The sequence below is a fragment of the Balearica regulorum genome, chromosome 13 (genome assembly GCF_011004875.1).
Source record: "Balearica regulorum gibbericeps isolate bBalReg1 chromosome 13, bBalReg1.pri, whole genome shotgun sequence".
Taxonomy (NCBI): Eukaryota; Metazoa; Chordata; class Aves; order Gruiformes; family Gruidae; genus Balearica; species Balearica regulorum.
Genome location: NC_046196.1, coordinates 208,967 through 223,954, shown reverse-complemented (window position 1 = coordinate 223,954; position 14,988 = coordinate 208,967). Strand labels below are relative to the sequence as shown.

Sequence of the window (14,988 nt, the reverse complement as noted above, 5' to 3'; positions counted from 1 at the left end):
CAACACACGTATTGCTGTGCATCCTTCCTGTATGGAAGTTCTCTTGAGGCAAAGTAGTTACAGAACTACAGAGTTGTAGCTAGAAATGCATTGTAACCGTGCCTTTCTGTAGAGAAAACCCAATGAAAATTTAATTTATTTTTAAAGTATTTTCAGCTTGCATGTATAGTCTGGATGTATTAAGCCTTTCCTGTGACTGCCTTGGTTTAATGACATGAATTAAGACAAAGTGCTGGGGAGCACTTTTAACTTTGATAAGGTAAGATGGGTGTCTGTCAGTACCTTGTTTTTAAATAGGAGAGCCCTCCAGATACTGGAGTATTTGGAAATGGCATCAGAAACTGCCCATTTGTGTGGCAGCAAATGGTCAGTCATCTTAGGCCCTGGTTCTGGAGCAGGACAGACCACTGGGAAGCATTTTCTTGGAGTTCCTAAGCCCACAGAGCACTGTGTAGGCAATGCTGTGCACATCATGTGCCCAGGAGCAGACCCACAATGCTGCGTAGCAAAATGCTCGGATAGACTAGGAAGGTGGCAGGAATGTTCAAACATGTAATAGAATTGAAAGTGTTTGAGTGTTTGGTGCGGTAATAATACCAATGGTGAGAATTTGGAAAGCATGCCTGGACTTAACTCTGAAATAATACCAGGAATTAGCATAGTAAGAAAGAAATGCGGCCAAAGTGCATTAACGTTTTGAACCATTGGTGACTGATTACAGGGGAGGTGGAAGGCTTTTGTTTTGGTTTTCATCTGCTTGATCCTGTTCAGGCATGGAAGGAAGACTAGGGAAAATGTGGGCCCGCTGCTGAATGAGGTAAGTGCCTTGGTGACAGAGGATACAGAGAAGGCAGAGTTACTGAATGCCTTCTTTGCTTCAGTCTTTACTGCTAAGGTTGGCTCTCAGGAAACCCAGACACTTGGAGGTAGGAGAGAAGGTCTTGCAAAAGGAAGACCTTCCCTTGGTCAAAGAAGATCAGGTCAGAGAACATCTTGGCAAACTCGACATCCCCAAATCTGTGGGCCCTGATGGGATGCACCCACAAATGCTCTGGGAGCTGGCAGATGTTATTGCTAGGCTGCTCTCAATAATATTTGAAAGGTCATGGAGAACAGGAGAGGTGCCTGAGGACTGAAGGAAAGGGCAATAAGGAGGACCCAGGAAACTACAGGCCAGTCAGCCTCACCTCTATACCTGGAAAGATGATGGAACAACTTATTCTGGGGGTGATCAGTAAGCATGTGGAGGAGAACGAGGTTATTGGGAGTGGTCAACATGGATTCACCAAGGGGAAATCATGCCTGACGAATCCGATAGCCTTCTCTGATGGCATGACCAGCTGGGTGGATGAAGGAAGAGCAGTGGATGTTGTGTACCTTGACTTCAGCAAGACTTTTGATACCATCTCTCATAACATCCTTGTTAGCAAGCTTAGGAAGTGTGGGTTGGTGCTTATCACTGGCTGAATGGCAGAGTCCAGAGGGTTGTGATAAGCAGCGCAGAGTCTAGTTGGAGGCCTGTAGCTAGCAATGTGCCCCAAGGGTCAATGCTTGGTCCGGTCTTATGCAACATATTCATCAATGACCTGGGCGAGGGGGCAGAGTGTACCCTCAGCAAATTCACTGATGAGACTTAGCTGGGAGGAGTGGCCGACACATCACAAGGCTGCACTGCCATTCAGCAGGACAGGCTAGAGAACTGGGCAAAGAGGAACCATATGAAATTCAGTAAGGGCAAGTGTAGAGTCCTGCACTTAGGAAAGCACAACCTCAGACATGAGTACAGGTTAGGGGTTGACCTGCTGGGAAGCAGCGCTGTGGAGAAGGACCTGGGAGTCCTGGTGGACAAGAAGTTCTCCATGACCAGCAATGTGCCCTTGTGGCCAAGAAGGCTAATGCTACCTGGGCTGTATTAGTAAGAGCGTGGTCAGCAGGTTGAGGGAGGTTATCCTCCCCCTCCTCTGCCCTGGTGAGGCCACACCTGGAGTTCTGTGTCCAGTTCTGTGCTCCCCAGTTCAAGACAGACAGGGAACTACTGGAAAGAGTCCAGCAGAGGGCTGTGAGGATGATGAGGAGACTGGAGCATCTCTCTTATGAGAAAAGGCTCAGAGAACTGGGTCTGTTTAGCCTGGAGAAGACTGAGAGGGGATCTTATTAATGCTTAGAAATATCTAAAGGGTGGATGTCTAGAGGAAGGGGCCAGACTCTTTTCAGTGGTGCCCAGTGACAGGACAAGGGGCAACGGGCACAAACTGGAACACGAGAAGTTCCATCTCAGTATGAGGAAAAATGTCTTCACCCTGAGGGTGACTGAGCACTGGGACAGGCTGCCCAGAGAGGTTGGGTCTCCTTCTCTGGAGAGATTCAAAACCTTCCTGGATGTGATTCTGTGCAACCTGCTCTGGGTGATCCTGCTCTAGCAGAGGGGTAGGACTAGATGATTTCCAGAGATCCCTTCCAACCCCTACGAATCTGTGAACAGTAGCTCTCTTAAAGCATTATTCAAATTCTGGTAAACAGAACAGCAATGATGATTAATTATTAGCAGACAATAATTAAGACTGCCTGAGCTAACATGACGGACCTGCGCGGTACCAGGAGGAAGATGATGTTCACATACTCTGCTGTGTAACTTTAGCCTTGGGACGCTGATGGGTAACTGATGCTGTGGAGGTAAGCAAAGGAAATCTTGTGATAGTGTTAGACTCTACAAGTAAGATTTTTCTTTTCTCCTCATCTGGTTCGCAAGTAGTGCATACCTTGCAGTAATGAAATTCCATAAATATACTGCTCGGGGAGCTCCGTAGTCTGCCAGTAGTGCTGTTGTCGTGCTGACTTGCTACAACGGCCTGGCACGTCTCCGTCTCTGCACTTACTCCTGAACGCACGAGGTGAGGGGCAAGGACTGAGGCCGGTGCAGTAACGCCGTTCAGCAGCTGCCACGCCCCGTCCGCGCTCACGGGAACACTCCCGCGGGGAAGGCAGCAACTCGCCGGCGGTGAAGGAGCTGAACCGCCGCTCCGGGCAGAGAGGCCGACGAACGCGGAGCTGGGCGGCAGTGCGGCTGCGGGCGGACCCGCGGGCGGCGGAAACCCGCGCGTTTCCGGGGCGGGGCTTGCGCGGAGCCGGGGCGGGGCCGCTGTCGCTGCCCGGGGTCTCGCCGTCCGGCCGGCGATGGGGGAGGCCGGAGCGGCGCCGGGGGCCGGGCCGGGGCCCAGAGAGACGCCGGAGACTGAGGAGGACGATGCGGCGGGCGGCGCGCGTGGGGGCCGGGCTGGGCCCCGCGGTGGCATCCGGGTGCTGAAGGTGAGGAGGGGACCGGGGCCTGCGCCGCACGAGCCGTTCGGGGACCGCTCGGCCCGTCGGCCGCTCCTGGCAGCTCAGCGGGGCCGCGTCGGCAGCTCGGCGCCGCGCCTGGGGCGCTGCCCGTCTCGACCTTGGCGGGACGGCCGGGCGGGGCCGGGGTCTTCCCGTGCCCGCATCCGAGCGGGGCGGCCCGGGGCTCTGTCCGGCCTGCGGGCCTCCTGCCGGCGCGTTACGAGTGGTCCCGAGGGGGCGCCGGCGGCCGAGCGAAGCGGCGGGGCTGTCCCGGACCGGCCGCTCCCCCTGGACCCGGCCGCGCCTGCGGCCTGTGCGGAGGGGCTGCTTGCGAGCCCGGCGGCGGGGCCGGTTCGGACCGTTCAGCTGCGGCCTTCGAGGGAGGAGGGCAGTCAGACGGCGACTCGGAGGCAGCTGCTGACACTCTGGCTTGGGCTGCCTTGCAGAGAAACGTGAAGCGCAACGGGAGCAGGAGCTGTTTGAACAGGAGTCGGTTTGGTTCCCGTGAGAGGGACTGGCTGAAAGAGGACGTCGGACGAGGCTGCGTGTATGTTTATGGAAGAGATTCTGCAGCTGCTGCCTCTTCAGACTTGCGCTTGGTCCTCTGTACGGTGGACACCCCGGCATCTGAGATATGTGACGGAGAAGGGAAGAAAAACCTCTTCTTGCAACTTCATGGAGACCTGGTCAGGTGAGGGCTGAGAAAGCATAAATCTGTTTGAGAAACACGTGCTTTAATCTTGCGGGGCTCTGTTCACTATGTGCCTACGTATGTGTTAGCAGGGCAGATATGGAATGGACAGAGGTGGTAGGTTAGATATAGCGTTGAGTAATGCAATTCATAAAAATTAAATAGTGGTGCACCTTTTACACATCTCTTAGTTAAGCCATAGGTGTTTTAGCTGAGAGAGTTTGTCTGGTGCTCCAAACAGAAATATGTCCTCGCTTTGTAGGTAGAGGCTACTGTTCATCTACTCCTTTGCTATGTTCTGTGTTATGGATGTTTTAGTGTCCAGAAGACTTAAGCTATTTAAGAAGCTGTAAACAGTTATTCTGAGTCAGTGAAACTCATAAGGTACTTTCACAGTTATGTCATGTAATATTTATGCATTAGTAACTTTTTCACTAAGGAGAGTTGTCAGGTAAATAATTAAAGGTAGACAGAAAGATAGTGTAGGAAGGGTTATATATAGAAGGCTTAAGCATCAGATTATATGTTTTATGCCTGCAGTCAGTTTAGACTGAAAATAGACAGCTCAGGTTTTAATGTGCATGAACTTTATGCTGTGGGTGTATTATGGCCTCCTCTAGGTTTACAAGCTTCTATAAGGTTTGGTGGGATATAGACTTTGCATTGATTCTTCTGAACTTAAGATTCAGTTATGAAGTTGCTACTCCTGTTCTTGGGAGGAAAAAAGTGCTGCGGTCTCCTTACTTGAAGGCTGCGCAGTAGAGACAGCACACACTGAAAAGGGCTATTAGCTGGTTTTTTGGTAGTGAAACAAAAGTCATGAGTTGCATGCGTCCAAATTTTAAAAACATGGCATGTGTTTGGTCAGGTAGAGGGATGGAGTGCTAGTGGCCAGAGACGCAGAGAATAGGACATAGTTAAAACTGACTGTTGAAAAAAGTTATTTAGACCTGTTAGCCTTGCCTAGCCTGGGTTATCTGAACCAGGGATAGGTTAGTTAGAAATACTGTATGAGGACAGATGGACGCTTGAACATAGCCATCGAGGATGCTGAAAATCTCCATTCATTGTTTGAAGAATTTATAAGGAAATTTACTTGTTTTGGATCGTAACAGTGAGCAGATTTTCCAGCATTTAGACAGAAGAGCAGACCCTTTACTGCAGATCATGAAAAAGGCTAGGTAAAGCTTATAGATGTATTCAGAGAGGAATGTTTTGACTTTTTTTAGCTCTTTAAATGGTTTTTGTGTTTGAATTCTTTTAAATATCTGTATCTCTTCTCATGCTAGGTAGCCATGCCTGTCTTTGATTTGTGGCAGGCTTTGCCTTGGATTAGCAAATTGGTCCTACTACCAGTGTTTTGGAAACAAGTACTGAGTTGTAAATGTTTACTTCCCACTCTTGTTGCCTCTTGGTGTGTCTAGCACTTTGTCAAGCTTTGGCTTAAATTTCATGAAGAGTTCCTGATTACAGTGTGTCTGTTCCTTGTAATTCTCAGAATGTATTTGTCACAGAAGAGATCCTTGAATTACTTCACGCTGGGGGTGTTCTCAGTAGAGAAATGGGAGTTACCAGTATTGCTTCAGTAACATCTGTGTGAGTAACAGGAAGCAGGCCTGAATGGTACCTGCTTGCATGTCCACAGGAAGATGACAGAATGCTCAAGGTATCCCCATGCCCTGTTGAGATAACTCCTTGAGCAAAGTTTGCTGATTAATATAATGTGTTTGCGAGTACAAATTACTCTTTCAAGCATCTGATTGCATTTTACCGTAGGTACGTTTGTCTCCCAGGCAACTTCTGAATTCTTCAGCCTTTTAATATCAGTAGGTGATTTTTTTTCAGAAGCTGAGTATGGCAAAGATTGATTTGGCACCTGACTCAGAAGACTGCTGGACAGTAAATGGAAGAATAACAGAAAACGTTTTTTTGTGTATTCACTTTAAATATTCAGTGATGTCCTTGTTCTGCATTTCTCTTTCAAGTTTGTGTACAGAGGAGTCGGTTTCTGTCAGAACTTTCTTTTCTTCTCCACAGTGCACCTCAAGGATCTTTAGAGTTCTCCTACCTAGAATCTTTCCTTATGTTAGCATCCTTTCATACTCAGAAATTATACTTTCTTGTAGAGGGGGGACATTAAACAAAAATAGCATGGATATCTTCTTTGGTCTGGACATCCCTCACAACAAAAATTTAAAGTACAAAGATTTGAAAACCTGACTGTTGCTTATGAAGAAGAGCAGGAGGAGTTGTGGAACTGTTGCTACTTTTAGTTGGTTTTCCTGTCTCCTTACCCTTTGCAACTTCACTTAATGGAGCTGCTTCTTTGACTGTTGGAAGTGTTCAGTACCTGATATGTGATACTGATGTGGATATAATGGGCTGTTTGTGTCAAATAGCAGCTGCTGTGACAGCCAGGGTGTTCTCCATGTGTGCTAGCATTCAGCGTGTATTGCAGTAGCTACAAGATGAATTTTTACGTTTCTAACGTGATCACATCCCAGTCTGGATTTCACTACCACGTTGCTTTCTCTCAAAGGGAAAGCATATTTTTCTACCTCAGGCTTTAACTATTGCCTCTGGAACCTGTCAGCCTTGATCATGTTAGTAAAGAAATTCTGCGTAGAAACTGCCATTCCAGATACTGGTTTTGGTTTTCTCTTTCATGGCCTATCCAAGATTTTGTTAATGAATCACATGGCTCTTGACAAGAACGTGAACCAGTGATCCATTCAATCAGGTCTCCAGAATGTCTCAAAGGCATTCAATGAATTGCTCCCTTTCCTGGTTTGAATGTGATCTGTAGGTAATGAGCTGGTTTGTTCAATGATTTATTTATAAAGCCCTGTGCTGGACCTGTGAGGGTTGTTAGCTAAACGCCTAGGCTCTGCACTGGTGTTTCCTGGGTCGCAGACCCAGCTTACGACTAGTGCCAGAAGAGTAGCTTGACCACAGGCTGGGAGTCAGACACCCTTCCCACCAGGACTTCACGCTTGAAATCTGTAACAACAAGCCATGCTTTATCTGCAGAGTGGTCAGTCTTTGCCTCCTGCGTACATGCAGCATTTTAGGCGTAGATTTTTCTGTAAACTCTTGCCAGGTAGTGAACTTTGAACAACTTGTGGTGTTTTGCAGACAACTTGAAAAATTAAGACGACTTAACTTTTTGGCAAGGCTTTTGTCTTGAGCCAGTGGCAAGCAAACCTAGATGGTGCAGTAGTACAGACTACTCTTTTGATTGTTTTTCAGATAGGAATGGTACTTTGGCAAGAGAGATATGTTTGTTAGGAGATTAGACTTGAATAGATACTACTGCCAATATTCCTTTTGTACGTGGCTTTTTTAGAAAAGAAATAAAACAGAGGGCATTGTGTTTGATACCTTCAAGAAGCATACCGGTTTGATTTATGCAGACAAGAAAGAAAACTAAGGGGTTTTCAAATTAGCATTTTCAAACCCTGCAGCATTCATTCTTACTGAAGTGAAATATGAGAAGAACAAAAATAATGAAAAATCAGATCTCATCTCCAGAAGGGGCAAGTATGGTGGGAGAGAGTATCCAGCTTTTTCAGGACGGTTACCCACACTACTGTACCTCAGAGAGTATTGAGCAACCTGTAGAACTGTGATTCAATTTGTCATATGAAAAGTGCTTATCCCTTTACTGTATTAAGGTTCTTCGTGAATTCTGATGTGCAAGAAGTATATTGTTCAGTGCGTTCTTGTGAAAGCCTCAGTCTGTTCAGCAACCAGATTGTAATGTTTGAGTGGTTTGGGTATTTTCTGAGGGAATCCAGTTGCAGACTACTTGAAGTGTTCTTTTTCTGAGTGACACTAAAGCATTTATGGTTCCTGAGCCATGGGTCACGTGCTGGAAAAGCTGTTTTCTCGTAAGCATAAGGCTTTAACAGCAGAAGAATTGGAATCTAGGGGTTGTCAAGGGAAACTTGGGTATTTGGAGATCCAGTCAAATCTCTCATATTCTTGGAATCTGTGCTGAAGAGTATAGAATACAACAGGGTTTACTGTATTGGAAGTCAGCATTGTTTAGTGCAATCTATTATTTATTCCAGTTTCTAGTAGCTTGCCTGTTATAGGAGACATACACAGGTTTGTCATTTCCAAGATTATCTCAGAAAGCTCTTTTGAAAGTTTCCTGTCATGTTCACTGCTGTCTGTTGCTGTGGAAAAAAAAAAAGTGATAGTGCAAAGCTTGGTTACATATTTGTAGAAGTGCTTGGCTCTAAGCTTCTAGATCTCGACAGAAGGTCCTAAAAAAGACTGAGAGCCTGCGTTTGAACTGAAGAAATCTCTGCTAAGAGAAAAGCATTGATGGCATTGCACTCCTCTGAACCAGTCTCTTGTCCTATGTTCATCTCACAAAGCAGGGAAAGGAAAGGCATTTAATAAATCAGCTTTTTGTGATGATTGTACAAAGAGCTCTATCTTATTTGGACTAGGATCTCTTTCCAGGAGTTCCAAGAAGATGAGCGGTGTCAGAGTGATTGGTGGTGGTGTAGGTGATCAGCACTGTTTGAATTACCATTCTTGACTGCTGTTTTCCTTTTTTGGGTTTTGTTTGTTTGTTTTGGAAGCTATTTTCCATTTTATTTTGGAAAGCATAGGATCTGTTTAGGCTCTCCAAATTCTTTCAGAAGACTTCTCATCTCACTGAAGATAAAAAGTGGATGGCATAATCAAGAATGAAGTCATCCCAATTACAGAGGCAAGTTACACTTTTTGTGATACTGAGTCAAACTTGTATTCTGCTTCTAAGCCACATGAAATGGTACCAGGTAACTTCCACATGGTCTTGAGATTAAAATTTGATGCAATTAGAGCTAAACAACTAAACCTGGACAGGCAGAGAGGAACCTCATGAAGTTCAATGAAGTAAAAAGCCAAGTCTTGCACCTGGGGAGTAACAACTGCAGGCATTAGAACACGCTGGAGGCTGACTAGCTGGAAAGCAGCTTTGTGGAGAAGGACCTGGGCATCCCAGAGAGCAACAAGTGCACCATGAGCCAGCAACGTGCCCTTGCGGTAAAGAAGGCCGGCAGCAACCTGGGCTGCATCAGGAGTGTTCCCAGCAGGTCCCTGGAGGTAATCCTTCCTCTCTACTGGCACTGGTGAGGCCATGCATGGAGTGCTGTGGCCAGCTCTGGGAGTACAAGAGAGACAAGGACTCACTGGAACAAGTCCAGCAAAGAACCACTAAGGTGATTAAGGGACTGGATTATCTTTCATCTGAGAGAGCTGGGACTGTTCAGCCTGAAGGAGGCTTGGGGGAATCTCATCAGTGTGATGGAAAAAGATGAAGACGATGGAGCCAGACTTCTTTTCAGTGGTTCCCAGTGACAGGACCAGAGGCAATAGTAGACTAGTTAGGCCTGGGGAGGGCAGGAAGAGGAGGGATTGTGCTTTCTGCTGAAATTTATCTGAATTTGCATTAAACTACACTGGCTAGCTTTTTATTTCCTTTTCTTTACGGGTTTAAAGAAGGCGCAGAAAGAAAAGGCAGGTTTCCAAATGTTTTTTCTATTTAAAAAAAGGACCACCACAAAAAACCAGCAGTAGCTGCAGCAATGGCATGCATTGCTGACAATCACTTGATTACATCTTGAACTTTAAATTGATGCATGAATATTATTCTGTGTATGAGTTTTGGAGCATACTTACAGTACATATCAAATTGCTATCTCTGACATTGCTTTTGATCACATTGGAAGCGTCACAAAATTAGGATAACTCCTAAAAATCAACCCAAAATTATGACCGGTGACAGACATTGGTATGAATAAATAATGTTTTTTACTGGTTAAGGCCAATGATATTTCATAAAATAAAATTTAATCCCACTAGTCCATTCAAGGAGGGAATAAGAACAGATTTCCAAGCAAACCAGCTCTATCAGGGAGTGATCCTTTGGGTGAATTTGAAGATACAGATCAAGGTTTTCCTCTTTTGTCTTAAAGCCTATATATGGATTGAAATTTGCCGATAACTTTCTCATTATATTTAGGGCTGACTAGAGGCTAAAGTCTGCAAGGCCTGACATCAGCTTATTAGTCAGTAGAAACTGCAAGAGACAATTTCTGAAGTGAGAGGATGGGGATTATTTTATATACAGCCTTTTGGCTAGCAAGTTGATATATTTCCATGTAAAACAAAAGGAGGGGAGCAAAATTGTCCTAATCAGGCTTAGCAAACATTGAGCGGTAAGAACTGGTTTTCTGGATCACCTGTATATCAACTACATTGTCTTTTCAGGCTAGAAACTTTGTTGTTTCGGACCGTAACTTTGAGAGTAATCTTGTCTCTTATCCAGAGGTCCTGTGCGCGAAGTGAAAGAGTTGCAGTGTATGTGCTTGAAATACCTGAGGTTATTTTACTTCTTGAGGTGTGTCCTGTTGACTACAAAGAAAGTCTCGATGACTAGGTACTTGTAAATGGTGCATGTTTTATGAAATCAGTCCTGCCTTAATTATGAGATGGCATTGTAAAGCTGTCAGTAATAGTGGAAATAATAAAGTATAATCATTAAAAAGAATCAGAAATATTTTTGTTCTTCAATTGAGAAGAAGTGGAAAGATTTAGTACATACAGTAATAAAGTGTTTCACATTAAGACATAATGTATGCAAGTCAACAAAGTTTAGCAGAAGACCAGTTTTACTGAACAAACTTGATGCTTTGAAATTTCAAGCTTGGTCACCAAAGACATTCATCATTTGCTACAGTGTGTGATGTTGGATGGGGCTCTGAGCAATCTGATCTAGTTGAAGAAGTCTCTGCTCATTACAGGAGAGTTGCACTAGATGACCTTTAAAGGTCCCTTCCAACCATCTGTGATTCTATGTTCTGATGTCCTTGGTAGAAAAGCAATGCATAAACCAATAAAACTTGTTGGCTCGTACCTTATAAATTGGAAACTGTTATTCAGTGTAAGCATTTTTTTTTGGATGAGGGGTTAGTGTATATCTGAATGAAGGAAGGTAAACTTGCACTATTCAGTTGTTCTGTTAATAATGTGTGGCTAAAAGAAAGGTAACAACCCAGGAAGGCATAGATGAAGGGAGTGGTGAGTACTGAGAAGTCAGTGCAACAGGTTGTTCTAGATGGTTTAGCACACAGCATTCTCTGGAAAACACTGCTTTTCAATATCACTGGATATATTAAGTAAAAGCCAAGTGTACTAAATACTAAAGAGGAGAGGGGGGAGGCTATAACTTGTAAAAACTGCAATTCAAGAAGACTTGGGATTGAAGGGGTATGAGTGAATGTGCCAAATAGTCAAAAGCAGGTTTGATCCAGGAATATAAATATTGTTGAGTAGAACCAAGAAGTCTCTGTACGGTTTTATGTAGTCAGTGCATGGATACAGCGAGCAGTCATGGTGCTAGTGCTTACAGAATGTTGGTAAGCTAAAAAAAAAAATCAGTGGTAAAAATTATTTTGAATCAAAGTAGACCCACCTTACTGCAAGAAGATTTTAAAAGCACATTGACCCTCATCTGGAAAAGGAAGTTTGAAATGGTTAGTTTCACGATTTATAAACACCTGTTTAAAGAACAGGTGACAAGTTGAGGTCCAGTGACCATAATCTAAAGCTAGGCACTTTTAGATTAAAAATGAGGATTTTTAATGGTGGATAATGAGTGGACCACTGGAGCAATTTATTTTAACTCCCATCTTACATTTTCAGTGCTTAATCTTTTACACTAAGATTTTTTTTCCTCTAAAACTTCTAATTTATCAAGAAACTTATTTTTATTGCAGCAAATAACATTTCAGTGTCTCTGGAAGAAGTGAGACGAGATGATTGGAAAACATCGATTGGAAAACATCTTTTCTGTGCTGAATATATTAAACCTGGAGTTTAGTTTCAGAAGAACTTTCTCTTATTGCCATTTATTCAAGTTAGCCACTGAATCCTTCCTATGATCTGTTGTAGTTCTAAAAATGTTTTTTCTTTAAATGTACCATTTGAGTTAATTTGCCAAAGCATGAGAATCTTGCACTGATGAGGGCTAAAGAGAATGGGAAATTTCTTTTTTCTTTCTTTTTAGAAGTCATTCCTTTGCTCCCAGCTGCATTTGGAAGAGAAATTTGAGTTCTTTCATATCTTTCAGTCATTACACATAGGTTGTTTTAATTACTTAGCATCTGCTTTTTGTGCAGTATTTCTGGTTTTGTTTCTTGCATTGTTTCCTCCTGGTGCTGCTTAAATCATGGAATGGAAACGATCACCATGGATTGTATAGCTTATGCCTATTGCTTTTCCTCTCCATTTCCCTTCTGCAATGTAATTCTTCAAGTGTTACAGTTCTTAAGTGCTACTTGACAAGCAGGAAGCACAGACCCCAAGAATGCGTGCTTTGCCAGACCTTTTCAGAGGAGCAGAACAACCAGTATGTCAGTATTCTTACACTTTAACTGCAATGAGACTTGTTTAATTTTTTTTGCATTCTCAAACTGCTTTCTTGTATGTTTTGACAGGAGGCTGGAACCCACAGAAAAACCCCTTCAGATCGTGTATGACTACTTGGCTGGGTTGGGTTTTGATGATCCTGTCAGAATGCAGGAAGAGGCAGCACACTCTGATCTCAGCTGTATGATTCGCTTTTACAGTGGTAAGAAATTGTGTGTGTGCACACTGTCACAGTTCCTGTAGCTTTAACTGTGAGGTGGAACTCAAATGAAGCTCAAGTCATTGACCTATTGGGTTTATAGATGGCTACCTCAAACACGTAAAGTACCAGTAAGCATTTCATAAAGTAACAAGTTTTCAAGATTAATAGAAAAACCCCACAATTCTGTAGTTCTTTTGATCCTGTCTGTGGCTTGAGATAAGACGACTCTGCAGGAAGACACAAGATTGCTCTGTTGTCTTTAGTTTCCAATGTTTACAACTAATGGGATCAGAAACATATTGCAGTTCAATCTAGATATGCCTGAAGATTGTATTTCCAAAAAATGTATGGATATGGACAAGGAAGGTCCTGGTCAGATACCTCCACAGCATATAAACAGAGTGTGAAAGTGCCAGCTGGATAATAATAATGAAGGCTGCCATTAGAAACCCAGTACATTTAATTGCAGAAGCGAGACTTCTGAATGGCCTATTGAATCAGTTTGGGCAAGATACCATGTGCATAAGGAGTAATAGAATGATAGTCATGGGCCCGTTGGTGTGTGGTGCTAGCAGTCAGAAAAGGAATTCACTGAAGTGAAGAGGAAATACAAAAGAAATAAGGGGAAGGAAAACTGATAATGAAATTGTTTCATCTCTTTTAAATACTTTACGTGTGTATTTTTTGCATTTCAGAAAAAAATCAAAGTGCTTTTAATAGAAAATTGTTCTTGCATAGTGGAGCTGGGTAGACTGACTAAGCTGCTAGCCATCATTTGTTTATTCAGTGTGAAAAAATGCAATCATAAGAAATCAGCTTCTCCACCCCTTCACCTGAGACAAACTCCTGTCTGGGAGCTGTGTGCTTAACAGGCAAAATAGTGTAGAAGTATAATGGAGATAGAAGTATCACATGCATACAGTCTGGATTTATAGGGCAAGGAGTAGGGAGTCAGAAGTTAGATCAGCTGCAAGGAGGAGAGGCATCAAACATACGGCTGTAGAGAACTTCTGAGGAAAAAATGAGCAATTCGGTTTGGGTATGTCAAGCAGGAACTGCTGAAGATTCAGGAACAGTGATTCAACTTCATGGAAGCAAGTAGGTAGACAATGGAATTGTAGCAGTTTGCCAGCATGGAAGGGTAGTCCTGCTTAGAAAGAGGCTGTGAAGGAAGAAGTATAAGGATTGAAGAATGTTCGGGAGACCTATTTAAAGAAAGTAAAAGCAAATGCTGGCAAAGTGGTTCTTAAAGGTGGAAGAGGAACTGGAGGGAATGCTATGGAGGGTTATGTGAGAATTTTGCAAAGCCTGCAGCTGAGAACATAAGGGACAAAGTAATGCATTTTATCCAGAGAAACATTACTTAGAATCGTAGAATGGTTTGGGTTGGAAGGGACCTTTAAAGATCATTTAGTCCAACCTTGGGTAGGACATCTTTCATTAGATCAGGTTGCTCAAAGCCCCATCCAACCTGACCTTGATTGTTTCTAGGGATGGGGCATCCACAACTTCTCTGGGCAACCTGTCCTCACCACCTTCATTGTAAAACATTTCTTCCTTATGTCCAATTTAAATCTACCCTCTTTCAGTTTAAAACTGTTGCCCCTTGTCCTGTCACTTCAAGCCTTGGTAAAAAGTCTCTCCGTGCCTTTCTTATAAGCCCCCCTTATATATTGAAAGTCTGCAAAAAGGTCTTCTGTAGGCTCAACCACCCCAACTCTCTCAGCCGTTCCTCATGGGAGAGGTGTTCCGGCCACCCGACCCATTTCCATGGCCCTCCTCTGGACCTGCTGGAGTGCTGAGAGTGGCCTTCATATTTCTTTCACTCCTCGATGATGTCTCTTGGATTTCTCTGCTCTCTTCCCACATTTGTCTGCCTTTCTTGTGTGATGCATTGGGTTTATTTCCTTCCCTGGTGCATGGTGAGTACTTATGCCCGGTTAGGGTCATGGGACTACAAGTGAATTAATAGAAATCTCACGTTAAAAAGCAGTGAGAGGGAAGGATGCTTCCTGAATCTGGCTGTTGAGATACTTGTAGGAGACCAAGAGTTTTATGAGGGGAGAGGATGTGTTAGGTTGGCTGGGAGAATAGGAGGAGGGCTTCCTCTCAATGGAAGTCACATGGAGAATGGAGGCCAGTGACCCAGTCTGGATTGGGCAAGCTCAGAGACCAAATGTTACAGAGTCTTTACATGTTTCAACAACAGATCAAATGGAAGAAGCTCTTCAGGGCTATCAAACTCTTCATCTATGTCAGGTGTGACAGGTGTGAATTGTAGAGCATCACACACTGTCTCTGGTGGGAAATTGTCTTGATTCCCTGAACTTGTGTAACTTGTAAGGTG

At 43.9% G+C, this 14,988-nt stretch overlaps 1 protein-coding gene across 4 annotated transcripts in view; it reads left to right on the top strand.

Moving 5' to 3' along the window:
* Positions 1–3,028: 3,028 nt before the first annotated feature.
* PHLPP2 (PH domain and leucine rich repeat protein phosphatase 2) overlaps positions 3,029–14,988 on the top strand; it is a 41,275-nt gene continuing 29,315 nt past the window's right edge. For 2 of the 4 annotated variants that reach the window (XM_075765883.1, XM_075765882.1), the window contains exons 1-3: positions 3,029–3,306; positions 3,765–4,009; positions 12,508–12,641. In XM_075765883.1, the coding sequence (XP_075621998.1) occupies positions 3,175–3,306; positions 3,765–4,009; positions 12,508–12,641 (511 nt within the window). In that variant the 5' untranslated portion in view covers positions 3,029–3,174. The remainder of the gene's footprint in view (positions 3,307–3,764; positions 4,010–12,507; positions 12,642–14,988) is intronic. The other 2 variants (XM_075765880.1, XM_075765881.1) reach the window with 2 other exon arrangements.